The sequence below is a fragment of the Varroa jacobsoni genome, unplaced genomic scaffold, assembly GCF_002532875.2.
Source record: "Varroa jacobsoni isolate VJ856 unplaced genomic scaffold, vjacob_1.0 contig00166, whole genome shotgun sequence".
Classification (NCBI taxonomy): Eukaryota; Metazoa; Arthropoda; class Arachnida; order Mesostigmata; family Varroidae; genus Varroa; species Varroa jacobsoni.
In genome coordinates, this window is record NW_019214421.1 from 134,473 (window position 1) to 155,775 (window position 21,303).

The 21,303-nt window shown below is 44.8% G+C and overlaps 1 protein-coding gene and 1 long non-coding RNA gene across 2 annotated transcripts in view; one reads left to right on the forward strand and one right to left on the reverse strand.

Annotated features, from left to right (window-relative positions):
- Window positions 1–257: 257 nt before the first annotated feature.
- Window positions 258–3,859, reverse strand: LOC111270877 (uncharacterized). The gene is made up of 3 exons (XR_002686517.2): window positions 3,526–3,859; window positions 1,397–1,594; window positions 258–1,039 (listed from the first exon to the last, which is right to left on the reverse strand). It is a non-coding gene; the product is annotated as an uncharacterized LOC111270877 (long non-coding RNA).
- Window positions 3,860–7,235: 3,376 nt separating this feature from the next.
- Window positions 7,236–21,303, forward strand: part of LOC111270876 (uncharacterized) — a 72,182-nt gene continuing 58,114 nt past the window's right edge. The window contains exon 1 of the mRNA XM_022851352.2: window positions 7,236–8,465. Coding sequence (XP_022707087.1) covers window positions 8,300–8,465 — 166 coding nt within the window. The 5' untranslated portion in view covers window positions 7,236–8,299. The remainder of the gene's footprint in view (window positions 8,466–21,303) is intronic.

Here is a 21,303-nt window from a genome sequence, read left to right on the forward strand (position 1 = left end):
CGTTTATGCGTTGCGGGGTGCTGTGCCTTAAATGTAACAGCTTGCTAGCGATCAAAAAACTTTACACACAAATGGTAGAGCAGCGCCAGCAATTGTCAGATGACGTGTCCTTAATAAATGTAAACTGATTGTGCAGGCTACAAAGGAATTTCGGCAGAAAAACCTGGACCTGACGACCAGACGTAGAATCTAGTGCCAATATATCGAAATGGCTATAAATTTATTGGGATTTTTTAAACTGTGAGGACAAACTCATACCGAAAATACAATGTATGCCCTGCCGTTAACAAGATCATTTAGGCTAATTTGTGTCATAGATAACGACTTTTACGTACTAGGTACTGCTGCATCTACCGGTCACGAGATTAACAATCCAAATTCGATCATGATGGATGTTTATTACGTTTTTATTGTAGCCTAGCTAATAAATATCTAATAATAATAAATATTATCCGAAAGGTAAAAACTAGCTCAGAAATGATCTGCCCGTTAATGTGGGCAAGAATTAGCTCATATATCTATTAACTTTGAACTTGTTCGTGTTTTTCTGATGTGCATAATGGTAAACACGCCTACGTATTCCCGTAGGGTTCATTTTGATGAGGAAATAGTCACGGACATAAGGAGAACTAACGCATTGCTTCATCCTTCAAGGTCAACGACATCGTGCGTACAGCTGATTAAAGTTTACCGATATATATATATATATTACTTGTGTTTAAGCCATCGTTTTTTAAATAAACATGACCCATTGTTCTCTGCAAATTGTCTTGTTATTGTCCTAACAATGGGCGTTATTGATTACAATAGACATACAGTATTATCACTATGGCTTCACCCCCGCCCCGCCTCGTAAACGTCAGATACAGATATGTCTCCTCTTTGTTTTGTTGCAGGATCAACACTTGCGTAGTGTATTGTCGTGTGTGGGGCCCATAATATGGCTCGGTAGTGTCCCTCCTGACGCCTATATATGGCTTGTGAATCCTGTTCCAGTGTCAGATAAACGGGGCATCACCCATGGTTTCATAGAACAAACCTGTTAATCACATACACACACAACAACGCTTGATAGAATACTAATTATATTTTCTGAGTATTTATGTTTTAGTGCCTTGTCATTATGTCGTAGGTGCACACGTTCATCGTTCATTTCTTCGTTGTGCTGTGATCCTTCCAAGTACAAGCATCAGCGGTTATGTAATTTTTTTCGGCTATTTACAGCGTCGACCCAAAATACAATTTTTTTTTCCAGCTCGGTAATGAATCTGTTTGGCTTTGGACGGTCCGTCTGTATTGCGGAAGAGGGACACCGTTCATTAACTGACTGACTGCTAAACTTTGCAATGGCAAATATCTATTGTTACACTTATTTTAAGGATAAACCGAGATTTACCGATTCACAGAGCGCGAGTGTTCACTTAATATCCGATTGATGATCGTGAATGAAATATGGAGAGACAAAGACAGTGGTTATCGTCGTCGTCGTCGTCGTCGTCGTCGTCGTCGTCGCCGCCGCCGCCGCCGCCGCCGCCCTGCAGTTGGACGTGCAGATCAAAGCAGCTAACCACGAGCAGGTAATACTGGAGGCGATCTAGAATAGTAACACGGGGTTCATCCTGAAACGTTAAGAAACTGCACGCTGGAAATAATGTCCGAGCATTAATAGCCATACATGCCCCCGTGCCTACAAAGTTTTGACCTTTTAACTGCTGGGATTCGGCCTAACTCGGCGTAGGGCTCGATTCTCGATACGGTGGCAAAGTCATCAACTTCGCGCTGGTTTTTTTTTCTCTAACTTTTGATAGTACTGTTTGCTTAAGGGTAACGTTGGCTGGTGAGACCGAGCATTTCGTAGCCGCTTATTCTGCACTTATATAGCCGTAGGCGGGTATCTATTCATATATTTGAAGTATTACAATTTATATATCTAGCGACACTGAAGACTTCATTACCTATAGCTTCACGCGGCTACAACAATTAACGCAACGCTACTATAGAGAGAGTATCAAAAAGCTTGGACTACCCTTTACTTAACTATGTTTCGGTTGAAATGCATATCTTCTCATCAATCTTCACTAATATATCAGTATACGTGATATTAACTTCACAGAGTTATCGAACTAGAAGTGGCAGCCATCGATTGACGTGTTGATACTGACGTATAGCTACGATCTACTGCCCTATGCATCTAGAGATATATAATTATGGCAGAATGATTTCCCACAATTTCGATGCTAAGAATACGTTTACCAGACGTGTTGTTTACTTAGACGGAAACGCCTTATTTTATTTATTAGGATTTATTTAACATCCCAGTCCACTTCAAGCCAACAACTATATCTAAAATCTGTTCTATGATTAATTCCATTGGTAGCTGTCTAATTTAGCTAGTTTCGATCGCTTCCGTAACATACGGAACTATATTGATATGGAGAGTAAACAAGCAAACAAACAAAAGTGCCGCTATCTGTTCGAGGTAGTTGTCTGTCGACACAGCTAAGTGGCGCCATTTACTATTATATTTCTGATCATGATCGCCCGTGACACGCGCTTCAAGAACATAAAAACACATCTCTGTCTAATGACTCTGTTTAATAAGATACTGTGATTTACTTTCATATGGAACTTCTTGATATAGAACAGCTTTTTAAGGAACTGTCAAAGGCATGCGCATTAATCGTCCCCAATACACGGCATGTTACGATATACCTACAATCGTCGCTCTATACTGTAGAAAAAAGAAAAAATATTCGTTGGAATATACGAAGACTAACTGCAACTGGGCATATTGCAATTTATGGTCCTTCACTGGGAAAGCTGCTTAATGGCTACGTAAATTTATTGAAAAATACGGCATATTCAGTGGTCTAATTAGCTTAACGGGGTCAATCACATATGGACTCAAGACGTTAGGCCAGCAAGATGTAACATAACTGTCCTAGTACTGTGACCGCAACACGATGGCCTTGTTGTGCGTATCATCTGTTACGAGACAGAACTAGGCAATAGAAGAACACACCTATGAAGCACAGCATTATCATTCACACGCTTATGGCTTCGATTTGGTACCTAAACGATTCACACGTGCTTCAATAGCAACTGTACCAAGTGATTTCGGTAGAGCGTTGTCTACACACGCTCTACACAAAGAAAAAAGCTTAGCGAAATAACACTTTGAGCCGATAGCAGATAGACTGAACGAACTTAAGTCGTTAATACTTAAAGTTTCAAAAGGAGAATCATTGGTGCTTATTTGAACGACCGAATTGCCAATTACTACTAGAACGGCTATTAACCTCCGTACTAAAAACCAAAAGTATGGCTTCTTAAGTGAATCCAATGAAAAATCTCATGAGGCAGATTGGGAAACTCTTGAGTTTCCCAATCTGCCTCATGAGATTTTTTTCGGATTTTTTTAGAAGCTGCATGAAAACGTCGAGTGTCGATTTCTGGCAGAAAAGGAAATTTTCCTTTTCTATCTTGGTGGAGGTTTGTATTGCGCGGAAAAAAATGTATACTAACTGTTCTACGCCGGAGTTTTCGAAACGACGCGCCCCGATGACGAACTATCGCTTTGTTCAAGAGAAATCCGGCACGGTGGACATACGCGTATCCGCTAAAACAAGCAACCAGCTAAAGCTTGCCCGACTTTTATATACACCAGCTTAGCAATAATGTACGGTGATAGTGTGTAGAGGGTGGCACATGATGCGCTGGCTGAATCCTCGTTCTCTATGACCCTACATCCCTCTTCCATCCAGAACAGCCTATGCAGTCAAACTTCTTTCCACGTGAAGCTTGTTATATTTTCTGTTGTTCTCGTTCCTGCTCGTTTGTCATTTGTATCACGAGCGCCAATTCGAGGAAATTGGCAGTCTGGCAGATGAGCGCACAATTAGGGGCGGCTGGCAGAGAGATGACTCACTCCGCCAGTCAATCAGTGGCCAGCACTTGAACAGGGGCAAAGCAGAAGGCATTACGTGTACGTAATTTTTTCTATAAACTTGGTCTGATAATTGTGAAGGCCCGAGAGCTCACCAGCCCTTGACGCTTGATCCATGGATTTGAAGGTTATTCTACCTATCGACTTCTCGTTTGCCTACAGCATACTAAGAAGATGGGGACCAACTTTCAATTCGACTGGTACAATTGTATCCAAATACGATCTCTCAGTCCTAAATTATGCTAAGACTAAACTTTGATGTAATTCAATTGGTCACCAGTACTGCCATGACGAGTGTTTATGTATTCTTCTTCGTAGTTTCAGAAGCTCCCACAATTAATGAAGAGGGGGTACTTCTATAGAACTTCCTTCGAGGTTTGCCGTAACAACGTAAACAATTTCTTATTGAAGAACATTAAACTAGACCAGAGTTTCAATTTCATTCCTATCGTATCACAGGATAACGATTGGGCACCGAAATTATAACGTGGGAAGAGCTCTACCGCATTCGCTAGAGAGTTTCCTTTGTGTGATCTACACCAGTCATAATGTAGATCTGATTAATTTGTCAGTGAAGAAATTAGAACAGTGACCGCATAGTTGTTAGGAATGAGTTTCACGATTCCCAGACGTTGACGTGGAAAGAAATTGCCGCTCATGATCTTGACCTACCGAGTAAATATAAACAGTTCTTCAATCCTAAGCCGTATTCGGGTCAGGTTCGAATGGCGGCAACAAATTGCCTTTAAATCAAGCTAACCTACCATCATAGGAACTCTAAAAGACGAAAATTAGGTCATTTATAAGGTTGCCGACCGCAAAGATTTCCCATCAAATGCAGAACGTGTGAAAATGTAATAAATCAGATGAACACACATCGTATATTATAAGAACTACAACTCGTAGTATCCACACGGCTGAAGGACAGTCCACCTAAGCAATGCTTCGAATTAACACGCGAGCAATGTGTCTAGTAAATGTATTGCTTCAACCGATTTCGCCGCGTCTTCTTTTAACTGAATTCTAACGAAAAGCAAAATGTGTTTCGTTTATCATGCCCTTTTACTCTACCTTCATATACTGTGGCTCTAGTTTAAGCTTCAAGAATACCATTTGCATGCAGTGTCAACACAAGCTGTACTATGCGACGTAACCGTACGACCCAACTTCCGACCCAGCGTCAACTCAGTGTCGATTGCCCAAAGACAGGTTCAGAAAAAAGTCGCCTAAAGCATCCCCGCAGTCAGTATCAGGGCATGCGCGACTGTCTTCGAGTAACGTCGTCAGCCAACACATTTTAGACAACGGCAGAACCCGTGTATTGTCGCTAGTGGCTTGCGGCAAGAGCAGTATAATGGAAAACGATTGAGGGGTCCATCCAACCTCAGTCTCTCGCGCGCTCTCCCGTTTTTTCCTCTCGTTCCGTCTGCCAGCACCCCTCCGGCTGGCAACGGCGTCGATGACGGTAGCAGGAGCAGCAATAGCCGGCGTCGTTGCGAGGATACCAATCATCATTGTTCAGACTGACATAGTTATCGCTTGAACGCTGGTCGTGGACCGCTATCTTAGCTGAGTGAATGAGTAACAAGCGCCGCTTAAAAACTTACACTTTTCGAAGAATTTACTGTGAGTGGTGAAGTGGCCGCCTGACAGAAGCTGTGGGACCACTAATAGACTCATATTTCTGTATACTATTACATGTATATTGCCGTATCAATGATGTCGGCGTCTCGACCATAACGTTAGCTGCTCTCATCGTAACTGGAATGTTCCCCAGCCAGCTGCCGCTGCTGCGGTGACATCGGCAGACGACAACAACGATACGGCGAGAGCCGTATGCAAGCACGACCAGCACTTCCGCGGAATACCGCTGTCCTCTATTCCCCTTCGCTCGGTCGCTGCCGTCGCGCTGGCCTGGTTGGAAGTTCATCGAAAGCGTCGGATCGACGTCATACGTCAGACATCACTAGACACCCGGAACTGTAATCGACTCCTCCGACAAGCTGGTCGTCGCTTAAGTAAACGGCACCAGTAGAAACAGACGGGAGTCGTCGCGGAGCTGTGCCATTCAGAAATCGGCACTGAACAAGCCAAACCACTACTCAGCCCAGTAAGCCACTAACCAGGCGAGCAAGCAAACGATTACGAGTTTAAAGAGCACGCAACGAACCCCTATTCATCAGTCACTTCTGTCTGTATGTACAATCCAGACAAGCGGTCGCCAGGCCCCACCGCTCCGATGTAGAGCTGCTTCCTTCAACATCTGCTCTATGTCAGTCATCAAAGGTATAGTGTGCAACAATAAGAACATATATCTACGCATACGTGAACTCAGCCTGGCACAGTGTTGACACGTAAAAGTTCCCAAGTGAGGTTTAAGAGCCTGGCATCATCGACATTAAAAGGCATCAAGGCAAGCGGAAAGCCGGGTCCTACCATTGCTCTCAGGTTGACCTATAACCAGGGCATTTTCCGATATTCATGCCGACAAGCATCGTTGTGAATCGATAAGAAGGATGAAGCAACAAACAAGTCTCCGGTCGAGGCCCCTGCCCTTGGAGGGGAGGTGCCCCGCGTAAAGACCCGCCTATACATGGGAAGGCCCTCGTTCAGTTTCAGCATTCACCAAATCTCGTCATAGCGCGCCTGCGGCGTTTCGTCAGACGTCTAGAGTTTTTATCAATGCACACCAGTAATAGCAGCGCTATTTCCTTTTCCGGTTTAAGAGTGACTCGGCAGAACGCCGGTGATCGACAATGTTATCTTGTTGTGGCACACACCCACAGGCGCAGAACTGTCCAATAGAGCCTATCCCGTATTCATAAGCGAATAATCACTGAGTACGGAAAGTAACGTGTTACTCGATGAATAGGATTAACATGCATTTAGCTTTTTTTTTCTGCCTATCCGGACGTTATACCTCTATTGGAAGTATCACTGGCAAATCACTTTGGCAACCACAGTTGCACGTCACCCCCCACTTTGCGGATGCTGACTGATGGGACGAAAGGCAAGTTCATCTTAAACCCTCTCATCCTGGCCACAGCTGATCAAGCTTGCACTTTGTTTATTAGGCCACGACAAGCGTTGCCTATCCAGCAAACGGACGAATGCCGTTCGTAGTCGTAGCGCGTCATAAACGAACGAGCAACGTTCAGAAAGATGAACGAATCGTTCGAACTCTCGCTGAGAGCACCAAATCATTTGAAAGTGTCGAGCTGTTGTATGTACTATTATGGTATGTCGTATTGAATAGGTAAGTTGGATTTTCCATCAACAGTACCAGCGTGTGACTGAAGATTTTTATTGTGTGCGGCACTTGTTGGCGGCAGTAGTAACTTGGCGCGTCCGGTGCGCCGCCGAAAGCGTATCCCAGTGGAAGCGGCGGTGGTGACGACAGAAGCAGCGGCAGTCATCGGAACGACCACTTTTACCATTACCATCACTACACCAGTACGACGAGAAGCACCGCCGTCGCGGTGAGTGGCCGCAGGGCCCTGAGGCACCACAATCTGAAACGCGGCGAAATAAACATCTTGGAACAATGATTCAGCGCGTGCAATAGCGGCACAGGCGACCTACGACTGCTCAACTACAACGTTAAAAGTTCTGCCGTGGACATCAATACCAACAAATAACGAAATCGGCCATAACCGACGGAGCTTTTTTACACTACTAAAATTATAAACAGGGCAACTTCACTCACGATGATCGCAGGAGCAGTAATCAAATAGTCGTTCTTTCTTCAATAACAGCGAGCACGTCTTTATCCGTCCGTAATCGCAGTATAAAAGTTTCGGCCGCCCGTTCCTGCGGCGGCTTAAGCAGCAGCCAGTGACGTCAGCCTGGGCCCTCGGTGAGAGGGACGTCGAACAGCTCTGCTACAGCCTAAGTCCATCCCAACACCAAAGTTCTCCGATCTTGTTGTCACTGATCGGTGTGTATCATTCTATGTGTGCTTGTCTCAGTGATGATGGAGCAGTAATGCCCTCGGCGGCAATGCTGAGTCGTGATACGTTGTGTGCATGCTGGTCTGCCCGTGTAAGTAGTACGCAGAGAAGAGGGCAGGGATCGCTGTACACCAACAAATAGTGTATACACAAATACACACATGGATGTATAGTGATCGACTGAAGTCTATATGTATGTACACACTGTTGAAACGGACCCTGACACTAGCGAGCATATAATTTATTAGGCAGTTCGAGAAGTGTAACTCCGCAAACATAGTGAAAGATCCAAGACGACGATTAGCATTATGGGTGCAGCGTTTCGAACCCGCCAAGGCCGTTAGCGTTAGATGAGAATGCAAAGTGTCACCTGTGAATAGTGAAGGCTCGCTTTTGGAAAAACATGGACATTGGAAACTCTGATCGTCATCTTCGACACTGCCAATTAGACCTAGGTATTGAACACCATCACGATGGAGAAGATCCTCGGCTGCTACACTCCTGCCTTGATCGATTTCTCCTGTCTGTTCGTCTATGTGCAGTGTTTGCGATTGGAGTTTTCGTGGTCGGTAAGTACCCTTTGTTGATATCGATGTCGGCGCCTCAATTGAAATACGTCGTCATTATCATGGCGGCCACTTGCCGCCTTTCTGTAGAGAAAAAAAAAGCGACAAAAAGAAGTTAATTTGCATGGGTCGGTTGTGTGCCACCGTCGTTTGTTGCTCTGGACGGAGTGGACTTTTTAATGCTAAGAGTTATTGATTGAACTTCTACCGCGCATCAAGTTTCGACAAGAGGGTCTCCGGTTTACTTGTAATAGTGTCATAATCATGCGACAGAATTCGCCAGACGGTTGTGCCGTATGTCAAATTGATGATTTTTTCTAACAGCGTTCTTACTTCACCTAGACATGCCTATCGATGAACTACCTGTACTGTTTTTTCAAAGACAGACTTTTTGCATATATGCAACGCTGCCGTTTGTGATCGAGCCGTTCATATCTATGTAGGTTCAAGATGGTCGAAGCTGCGAAGATTACGCCACTGCTTAGCTGCCTGAACACGGGTGCAACGCTCATCTACTAATAATCCGGCTACGGTTTGATGTAGTACACCATTTCACTATACGGTAACATGTATAGATCACTTGGACCGTTTCCGTAAACACCATGCCTTTGCTTCTTTGGTCACGATGACTTATATGTAAAACTATTTTTCGCGTTGTCACTTTTGTTACTGGCAGCCAAAACACTAACCCTACCGCAGGATGATTCAGTCATCAGTTGCCCATGGAGCTTACGAATCACTCAACTTCATAACGCCGATGACTATTTGTCGTAACATTAATGTTGAACTTGAACGCTCAATTACTACCAGCAACAGTGGCTTTGAGTGGCGGGGGGGGGGGGGGGGGGGGGGGGGGGGGGGGGGGGGGGGGGCAATATTGTGCTCTACATGATAAGCTTGCTTTCCATAGTGCGATGCTGAGAGCAGTGGCAAAATACTGGGTTAATATATGTTCGGGCTAGTGCAGTAGGCAACCGCTAACAATACACATATTGTACTGTAATTATAATAAGCATAACAATAATAAACCGCGGGAAAAAACGGCTATGGTGAGCTTTATTTGAACACATCTTGTCCGAGGATTGTGGATAGGTTTGTTAGTTTGACATCATATCATATAATTAGAATTACCAGCATTCTGCTTGTATTGGCTCCACCATATTTGTGCAGTTAACTTAGCAGCTGAGAATATCTACTGAGAGTCAGATCCATCTATTGATGTATATATTTACACGGTAACGCATATCAGCACAGCATTATTGACGCACGGAGTCCTTTTTTTGCCATTGCAGCATTAGTCAGGCTATTTGCAGAGATAGGACAGAACAGGACAACTGCGATTGTCTTGCGTAAGAAGTGGACCAAGTGCCCGTTCACAAGGAATAGCATCGCTTTCGAATATATTCTGCGAGTAGCTAAATATCTGGTTAAGCCTCCTGCTCTAACAAATGGGTCGATGGGCATGCTCTTTAGGTTGATTCGATTATTTAGGTTAACTATTTAGGCTATTTTATGTGGTTGATTCGATTTCAATACACTTCTATAACACCTAGTTTCTGAATGTACTGTTTCACTGATGGCTAGTTGACGACATTCATTACATGGCCTCTTTAGAGTCGATTGAACCACTGAGAACGCTTACCGCCGTCACAAAAACACTCTCAACGTGATATTACTATGTTGATATACCCCCCCGATGGTGAGAATAAATAAGAAAAAGAGAGAGAAAAAAATAAGGATTGCGCAAATCATTTTCTAATTTATTATATACTAGGCTAGACCCTGGTCCTGGCATATTTGCTAGGCGACGAGGTGTTCACTATATTGTAGGTTCTTGAAGGCTACTTGGATCAATTGAGGACTACAGTCCATTAAAAACCCAACAATCAAATCACAGAACTATTTAAAATTTGAAAGTGTTAGTGGTAAGGAAACAAAATCGAAGAGGTCTATAAATGTTACCCTTTCCGCTATCCCAGTTAAGGGAAAGGTGTTGTACCTTGACTACCTTGGTCCACTTGGACTACCTACTACTTGGTCTGCTACACGTTTGAACAAGGCGAATTGACCCGCCAATAGCCAGCTACGTACGGTCTTATTTGATGAAGCAGATGTTACTACAAAAATTGCTGTTTTTGACATATTGAAACGATTGGCAAATCGTATGATAAATTGGCTCTACGCTCAGCTGTTTACGTATTAGTCGCAAGAGGGTGTAAACGACTGGGTGATGTGATGCGGCGACTGTGGATTCGCTAGACGATACAATAGCAGACAAAAACTGAAAGCCGCAAATGGACACAATCAAAGGGAAAGTATTATCAACGTAACGCTGATGGTAAATCTGCGGTTTTTGGACGCCGTCTAAAGCCGACGACGAGTGAGTTTCGGTCACCATTGATGAACACTGGCGTGAACGTCCAGAACTTCAACGCACGTAACGACTTCTACCTATATGTATTATGGGGACAAAAATATCTAGTATGAACAGATTCTGTATCGGGTACGAGCTGGTATTCTTACCCGGTGCCAAACGCTTCGTGATTAAAAGATACATGAAGTATTCATTCATTCATTCGTTCATTTAATTGACGTTTTTTGTCATTCTATCTCTTTAAGAAGTAACGCTACCTGATCTTGTTAGGTGTCGCAGTTAACTGAGGAGTGTTTATATTTGGTATAAGTCAGGACTCGATTAGTAGAAGTAAAAGCTTCTTACGTACGGTTCCTAGAATATTCCATACTGCAATGTACAATGGTATAATTGTAGCAATAGCATAGCGCAAACTGGTTGAAGTCGTACTAACTTCAGAGCTCAACCAGTTCTTATTATTGTTGATTGGCGAAGCTCATTTCAGTGACGAATTAATTCGACCAACCGAAATCTATTGGGTACACAATGCAGTGGCTGATAGGAGGGCCGTGTAGTGGGTTTGCCTTACTCACTGCCGGCTAAAAGGAGCCCTCAGGTGCTCGATGAAAGTTAGGTTCGGATATGTTTCGCCTCCTTGGGATTAGATAGGAACTCATCATCGACACTTCACCTACATACTAACTTCTCTGGAAATAACTTTTTTCGAAACGTCTGTTCAATTAAAAGCTGAGTGTCTAGTGCAGCAGAACTAGTCAATTGTACATGACAATGTATAGGACTTCTTTCAGTTGAAGTTGTTTGACGGGATTCTTTACCTGAATTCTATCGAAAGTCTCCTGATTGCATCTAGAAATCTTGCTTCCGCTGAGCCTTACAGGATTCAGAGCTTTTCAAAGCTTCACCCATAATAATCTAAACTGTCAATGAAAAATTGAAAGGCAGATTTACTTCACCCATAAATGTTCAATTATTGCCAAAACATAGATATTCACTACGGTTTCCTGAGGTCTTAAGCGAACGTAATCTAACAAGGACTAGCTTTCATTATGCACACAACAGTTACTACTCTTATTCCCAGTACAGGTGGCGGAAAGCTATGGGATGAACTCTGAGAATGTATCACTCATTCATATATGAGATGCTATTGGTAACAACGCCATTAGCGACGGCAATCGGATAGCCCGCTTCGTTGCGCTAAGTACCTAGCCTCCTCGTTCTCTATACCTGTGCGAGTCAGTCAGTCAGTCAGCCAGTCAGCCAGTCAGCCGGCCAACCACCCACCCACCCAGTGCTTTCAGGAGCACGATGACACCTACACAATCGCTTGTGAAGGATCCCTTATCTTAAGCAGGACGCACTCACTTAACTGCTCATTTTATCACCAGGCTCTAGTTGGTCTGACGAGTGTCGTCAAAATTGGTAGTGGACCCTCAAGAAACGATAGGATAGTTGATCTGTTGTAGCTATCACAAAGGCTATAATATTGGCTAATTGTAGGCTGGTGCGTGGAGTCTGGTATCGATATTGGAGCTTGCGTTGAGGACTTTTTCGCTCGACGGAGAAAGTAGCATGATTGTTGCATAGTATGCACCGAGCTGTCACCGCCTATTTTGTGTGTGTGTGTGTGTGTGTGACAGGCCAACAAGGAACAATAGCGTGGTAGGTACTCTATGGTGGTCTAGGTCGACCAGCAGCGTTACGACGCCTATCAGCACTGCCAGCAGCAGCAGCAGCAGCAGCAGCGTCGTCACTGTCTTCAATCGGAAAAAAGCTTCGCCGATTCGTCACTGCAACGACTTATGAGTGAGGATATGATGCTGATGGACGCAGTTGTTATTGCTACTGGCAGTCTAACAGCGATGTGGGAAAGTCGTCACTGCCACATCTTCCCCTCATGGCCACTGAGATACATAGGTGAAAAAGCTGCACCCAGTTCGGGACGAGTTGTAGGTCGACAAATAAACTAGCGGCAGGTAAGTAGGCTCAGTCAAGCGCCGCAGCAAACGAGCAGCCGGCCGTTCAACGACAGTGTTATGTTTGTCGGTATAAGTGAGTAACAAGATTCTATGCAGATAAATGGAACGCAGAGAGCCATAGGTACATATGACAATATTCATCTTGGCCCAGAACAGGCCAGCCCTACCCTAGCTCTAGTCTGGTCCGGCCCAATGCAGATTAACTTAACCTGGCCTGCGATCTTGTTGCTGTCGTCGTCGTTGTCGCTGCTACCGAATTGAAGAAGGGAGCAACTGAGCTTCGTCCTGTACTGCCGCCCTATGTGCTTTACTCGATGCTCTGTGCTAGCCTCCCTGTGCGCACATTACACAGTCTCGTGCAGGTTTGTCACATCTGAGCTCTGTCGGGAACTCTGCTCTGCTTGCCGACACTGACTATCTCACAGCCAGCGGCAGTCCGGCTGCCGTTCTTGGAAATTGGGAACCGCGTCGTCGGCCCGGAGACAGGGGGAGAAGCCGGCTCACTTCATGCTGTAGTGGCTTGCTAGCTGGCGGCTCCCTCCAGCCAAGCAACTAAGCAACCCAATGACTAGAGACTTCAGCAGATAGCCTGCCTCCCTGCTTAGCTGGGCGGCTGCCCGAGTGCTGTGAACGGAGGCAGCGGCGGCCTACAGCTCTGCGCCAGCGTACCTACCCGTAGCGTTGTGTGTGAGTATGTCTGTGTCCGCGGTGTCATGCAATGGTTATGCTGTGTCGTAGCGCTAGTAGTATTAGCCATAGTGTATAGCTAAGACACATAAACTGGCGGAGTAGGGCGCGCAGAGTGCAAGTTAGAAACGACGACAGTTGCGGAGAGCCTCCGATAGGAGAAACGCAGAACGATTTTTTCAGCACGTTTTGCAAGCGATCCGGGCCGGCATCATCATTCGTTCGGGACTTTTGCTGCGCCGCCGCTGCATTGAGCACTGAGTGGTCGACAGGATCTCGAAGGTACCTCAGTACGACTCGCACTATCGTCGAGCGATCTTCTTCGTTGAGAAGGTGTCTGCGCTGATTACAGCATTAAGTGCAGAACTTCGCGCACCACACAGCCATATAATCCGCAGTGCTCCGCATACCCTTAAACGTGGGACGTATTTTACGTACGGCGCGCGCGCGCGCGGATCAGGGCGTGTTGGAAAGTGAGAGATACGGTTCTATTAGTATTGGCAGTGACGAATCTGTAACTACCCCTCGGAAGTGTGGCCATAAACTGGTACCGACAGTTGATGCATAGTCATGTTTCTCAGATTGAATCGTGATACTTTACCTACGATACTTCGGATAAAGATGGGGCAACTGTGGTGGGATGTGGAGTTCGGCGGCCAGTAGGGTAACCCTGGCAAGATGGCGCCCAAGCGACAGCGCGTCGGGAAGGCTTCCACCGGCTCACGAGAAATTTGCACAGAACGTATCCTAGGTAAGTAGTGAACAATAAGTAATTTCAGCCTGAGAAATGCGGACTCTCCTGGATCGAATTGCGTGATATCTATAGACTTAGATGATTGCTCGGGTGGGCATTTACTGCTACGCGCAAACGTGTGCGGCGTAATAAATTTCCTTTATTTCTTAGAAGTCAAGAGTGCTATAGTGTAGCACGTATGTAATGCGATAGAGGTCTTATGATCTAGCTTTAGCTGTTCATTTTTGTAATGGTTTCAACTACCGATTTTATGTACTCGTGTCAGAGAGGCAACTGAATGACGAGCGATTGAGTAGAACATTACTGGTGGACATTAACGGCGATGGAATCATAGACAGCGACGCTATGTCTCTGTCATTTCGATGAAGGAGGCCCCGGCGTCCAGGACCGCCGGACCACCAATACAACGTGGCCAGTCTGGCGCCGTGGTTAAAAGGACGCTCCGAGAAATTGGACCGCTGCTTTTGGCGGTAACCATTTCGCAGAAATGCCGGCGTACCATCAGAGGTTGGTTGGTAAGAAACGTCTGAGATGCATATGACACACACGTTATCAACCCTGTGTTCCGGCCACGTATTAGCACACGCGGTTTTCACGTAACAAAAAACTGACTATCGTACGGTCCCCTTCCTGAATAAATTTCTTCTATATATATGTCCTAATAAATGCCTTACATAACAGCCACAAATCTGGCGTAGGATGGCTTTGGAAAAAAAGAGGCTACACTACAAGTACGATAAATATAACCTGCAATAGGTTTCGAATAGGCTGTTTAAATTTGGAAATACAGGCCGATTTGTAGGGTTTAGTTTAGTAAAAAAACTGCACTTAGTTACGGGTACATCATACATACTGCAAACATTGTCTTCGCTTCCTATGTTTGCTATAGTTTAACCTACCTACTAGTATTTTTTGAGCTTTTTTTTTTAATTTATTTTATTTACGTGTAAACATAATTTAATTCGAAACAACGTTTTGTTGCACGTACGTTCTTCTAATAGTTAATAAATATCATATTCGGAAGTTCAAAGTACGGCATATGCGCGTATCAACCATTTGTCTATATTTGCGCACAGATTAAGTGTTAAGCACGACTTCGTTCATGTTGTTTGCTGACGTAAATATATGCAATTCAATATATTGTACAATATGGTTCAATATATTGTTCATAAATTGATTGAAAGTCCTTGTGCGAGTAACGATCGCGGAGGATTATCACTCCAGCAGCCAGTGATGGCGAAAATACTGCACACAATAATTGTTACCCCCTCCCCCCATCCCCCTGATGACGTCTGTGGCAGTAATTCAAATGTGAAGTTGTCCGGGAAAACGTCTATGGCCGCGACGTCTAACGTCTCTGATCGTGCACTCATAATACCATTTATCCGTCACTGACCAGCGATTGACCAAACGTTGATCGGACAGATGGACAGACATATGCATGTACGCACGCAAGAGATCCGTACATATGCAAAGGACTTTTTTGTTTTTCTGTTTGTCGCCTCTCAACATAGGAACGATCAGACAACGAAGCTAGCCAATAGCCAACCGAGGACAAAACTACTACTATCACTGCCTGTATCAGACAACAATACAAAGCCATCTGCATTGGGACTTTACGGATCGGCTACCTTGTACCGAGGGAATTTACCGTGATGATGCGGTAAGCGACAGTTTTTTTGCTCCCAAGCGGCTATCTGATAACGGCCGTATCTTTATATTGACCAATATGCTTGTTCGTGTCTACACTATGGTGTACTCAAAGTGACAGTTGTTTGTACTCTCATAGCAATGACAGAAACAAATTAGGCATGTCAGTGCGCTGCGATACGTTGACGGGAAAACATCCCCCGTCCGGTGGGTAAGCCTGTCCCCCGGGGCAACGAGTTCACACCGGGCGTAGCAGCAAAAAACGAGCCTAAAGAAATGATTGCCCGAATAAGCACGAGAAGTAATTGAATATCGTCAATTGTAGATAAATGAACCTTTTCTCAGTAGATCGACCCGACTGAAAAATGTGAGAACTTTTAGAAACTTATAAACCAACTACAGAAGTTCTTTTAGCATTGTTTTTAAGACTATGGCCAGGAGAACAAATTTTGTCTTCCTGGCCATGCTTCTAAAAACATTAGCACCCCGATGAATATAAATTTAGCTTAGCTTACACGTTATTCTGTTACGCTGATTTGAAATCCTAAAATTATTATCAGCAACACTGTCGCAACGGCCTTATCGGTAGGACTCGCAACTCTTTTTTTGTATTTTGCCATATAGCGTGACTATCATGCCTACAGCTATAGGTCGTAGTTGATATCAGCAATAACGGTTGCTTGCAGAAAAAATAGCACCAAAAACCGCTATCGGAACTCATATAGTTTGCGTAAATTTTTGCGAGAATCAGATGTTGTCCTATTACTTAATTTACGATATGAAAATTGGCATTTTGGGAAGTTTCTGAAATCTTCATACCTGCCTATATTTGTGCCGATACGCGTACAATTACAGCTTCAATCAATATTGCCTGTTCGTGAACGTGATCTGTATATGATTTAAACAGTGATCCGATTTGTTTCGATATATCGGGGCCAAAGTGACAGCTAATTAAGTGATATGAGTGTTTTTATCGATCTGACTGGATCGTCGATTGTTTCGAGCTTGAGCGATGCTAGCTCAGGCCGCCCGCGTCCATCAGCGTAATTATTTCGCACGCTACAGAACGACGCGTGAGATGCTAACACTACAAAGTATCGAAAATCATCTTACCAAATATTAACAGAAAACCAATGTCTGGAAGCTCAAACCCGCTACTCCCCTTGCATCACCGTTCCCGTAATAACGGTTACATTTAAGGACATAGCAAAAATCTCATGTAAACATTTCGACTGTCTTAGAGGGGGGGGGGGGGTGGCATGGCTAGCAAAATCTGTTTTGCTGCAAATAGCAACTAGTACAGTATGTAGTAGGTCGTACTTCGATTTGCAGGCCTGACGTGCCGTTGCATTTAGCTCCGTAGATAAATCCTACAATAAAACGCTCATTACGTTTGTTATTTTTCTTCCTTCGCTTTGCTGCCATTAGTACTTGAATTACATTGACTAGCTGATGTCCTTGGAAAATTCATCGCGGACGCCTCGGTCCGTATTTCATGTCCGTTTCAGATTTCTATTGTCAGCTCATACACGTGTAGCCATGATCGTTTGGCTGTTATGCGATCTCGATCCATGCGGCGACGCTGGACAAAAGTCGATGGTCTGGTATGAGTAATACGGAAGTGTCAATGCGCCGACAAGTGATGATATCTTCTATAGAGAACCTAACGTATCCTAACGGGTGCGGTTTTCCAGCTATAAACTATCCAGGAAAAAAGAACGCATTGCAAAGATAACAACCGCACTAATCTCTCATAAAGCATCCGTAACAACCGGCACAGTTTGTCTCTAGGGCAACAATGACCTGCCACGTTTTTATGAACCTGTTGTATCTAAATACTTGACAATCGCTCGGTTAGTTAACCCTCATTTTGATATACCTACGTAATACGGACGACTAGCCGCTGCCATTTCTACCGACTCTCGTACAGACGCCACCACGCTCCCCTTCTAGATGGGTCAGATAAAAAAAAATCGATCCGTGTCTAAGTGGGTGTGTACGCATGCGTAAAACTAGCAGACTATAAATCTTTAGTAGTCTGAAATGCTCACAAACATTGATCTCTCGCCGACAAACGTTCCTATTGATCGGCCGTCGACGCGTAAGTTAACGGGTGGCTTTAACGCCTCAGATCAGACCTACCGAATTACATTGCCGATACAAAACTGCTATTGCACGCATACACACACCCAGATACCTACATATCTCCTATGCTGTAATTAAAAACGTTACTTCCTGCATCGCATAGAGCTCAGCCTCAGTAACAGCAGTTGATACGAAGACTCGAAAGATGGGGCTGAAAACGATTACCTCGACGATGCCGCTTATGGTGCTAAAATAAGCTAGCTCAGCAAATAGAGACTAGAAAGCAAAAAAGCATACACATAAGTCAGTGCTAACATGTATGGTACATGGTCATATGGTAAGAACAGTGAAAAGCGCGGTCCGCCATCGCGATCACAGGGTGGCGACGCTGTTAATATGTAGTTAAATCTATTTTTATGGGAAATCGTTCATGTGAACGGCGGCAACGATCGTCAATAGTTAGCCACCGTCGCCAATGGATGCTTACGATCACATAGTCGAAGCCTTAAAATAAACCCGTGGCTGTCGTATCTAATCCTGTGGTGGTGACAATAGCACTGCTGCTGCTGCTGTTGTTGGTGGTGGGTAACTTATGAATCACCAATGCCACTAGATCTCCTCGCAGAAGCCGGTCCTTTAGAACAGATGCCGCTCTTTATAATAATTACAACTATTATTTTGCAAAGGCGATTTACTGTATAAGCAATTGTGTTCACCTTACGACGCTCACTCGGCTCGGTTCACGGCTTCAGATGAACGCCAATAGCAGATAACGGTGAACCTCACAACGATTGACCCCACCAATCATTAGGGCTGGCCATCGTTTTTTGTCCTTTTCAGCACAATCGTCCACTTATTGTATGTGGACCCTGTTGAGCAATAGACCATTTTTTTTTCGTACCGCGCTCTTGCTTTTGTCCCTCTCAAAATAGCTGGAACACCTTGAGCGAATGTGCAGAGTCTCACTGGACCTGCGTCGGGCACTGCTTACTGTACAGCTGATTCCTTTTCCACACGGAGATGCACCAGCGCTTGATACGAAAGCTATGATGTCTTCGTGCCTTCTAGCTCGATCGTGCAGTGCATGTTAATGCCAAAGCAACTGAGCTGCCGATTATTAGACAGTCCATGCTATGGACGTGCTTTATATCGCCGCTGCAGCAGCGACCTTCACCCACGGCGATCGTGTCGTGGACAATTCCAGCGTAACGGGCTGAGTCATATCAGGATTTGAACGCAACTGTGTATGCCGCCACACTGTTGTTAGCCACTCATTTCTCAAGCTTGTCGACCCGCCAAATTGAGTCTGGCATATGTTGTTTTCAAAAACCAACAGTATAACAAAAAATGTACTTTCCATAAGCGAGAGTCGTCGCCGAGAGTGCCGACAATCCCGCTCCAATCGATGATGCTTAGGTAATGACGTCTAACGCTGGACCGCTGACACAGTCAGGTGAGCAATAACGACGACACGCCTATATCTGTGCGCCCGCCTTGAAGTGTAACGGCCACGATGTCGCGAAAAAGATCTTCTTCTAAAGCGAGAGCAATCGTGGCACGTTAGCGTCAAAACCTAACCCTCTTCCGAATAGAGTCGTACCGCTTAGTAACAAGACCAATCAGAATTACTATTATGGTTTATTTTATTCAATCTAGATTTAGACCGATTCATGCGGATACGCGAAACGTTCGATGACAATTAGTACAAATAAAAATGGTATTTTCGGTAAAATGCTGCCATAGAGATACTCGTTAGAAAAGACTCGATGCGGAACGTTGGCTCGGCACTTCAGGATCCTTTATTTTACATTTTACATGTGATAAACTGTACTTATCAATACGATGTATTTTGTGTTAGAATGAGAGGTAAATCATCATATATATTAAATGGCTACGTTTACTCTCACCGCTTCGCCATATGAGGAAGTTATAAGACGAATATTCATGCAAACACGGATCGACTGATGAGCGCCTTCAGTAATGGCCGCCATAGAGGAGTCCGTTAGGAGTGTCCGGTGGGTCGACATCGTTATTCACGGTCAAAAAAAGTAAAACCTAATTCGCAATCTGGTCACAACCTCTGAGAAGGAGGGTATGTGTGAAGTCTCGCGAAAGTGTACGCTCAAAAATCGTACCGTCCCCCACATATGCACCTCACGGTTCGACGAAGCTCAAAGGGGTTATTCACACAAAAAACAACAGTATTTTTCAACGCGCGATGACGGCCGTACGCGGATATTAATTATACATTTCGATGGCTGTTATATATTTACTGGCTGTCACATATCGATGGGCCTTCGGTCCAGCTTTCCGTGCGGTATTTGTTGGCTCAGCGGGCCGCGGTCTCAAACCCTCTCCCTCGAATATGTTACCGTTTGTCGAGCATTGGTTAAGCCAAGTCACGACAAGTGATTACCCTCGCAGGTCGCGTCCGAGCGCGGGAGTTCCCCGATTTACTCACTTGTTGTCCTCAGTTCGTCGGAGCCTTCTAGTGCGTAAACGTTGGGCTACGACAGGACATCAACACCTAACGGTACGAGTCCCGACCACATGAGAGTTCGTGAGGCCGACCCGTTCTAAGGATTCATGACTAAGCCCGTTCATCTAGGGTCACCACGCAAGAATCATTAGCCCAAACGGTCAGCCTTCGACAAGACGCACGATAGAGACATTGAAAACACAACGATTCATGCATCGTGTTCGATTCCCTGCTAAAAGGGTAGATTACGTGTGAACATTTGCTTTAACAGCAATAAGTTGAGGAAACGATAAAAACAAAAGGATAAATAGAAGCGGAGCGGATACTATAACAGTTACGTTGAGTCATTTGCCGCCATTATATCATCGCTGTGTTTGCCGTTGTGCCTGCTGTGGAAGTAACGGCTGATGTGATGTTAGTGCCGAGCAACGTGCAACCTTCGTACGAATCACCTGGTGGTAAGCGTAATAAAATGACAGTTGAGTACGTGTAGCGTCTAAGTAAGTGTACGTGCTCAATTGTAACTAGTAAACGTATTCAAACTTCCATTGTTCTGCTTACGACCACTGGGAGAAGAAACTGGCATGATCGTTGGCTCGCTCGAAGCAACCACTGCGCCGATTTTTTTGTCGTGCGGATGCTTTTGCTTCTGTTTCCCGCCTTTTCGTACAGAGCAGCGTTTCACTGAAGCAGAATCCGAAGGCAAGTGTGCGCCGAACGAACGAAAGGAACGCTGTAGGATAGGAATCGTTCGTCAGCGCCCTAATGTACACTGGAAAACTGTGCCTTGAGGAAGGCGGCCGAATTCTACGAAATACGGTACCGGATTTGCATCT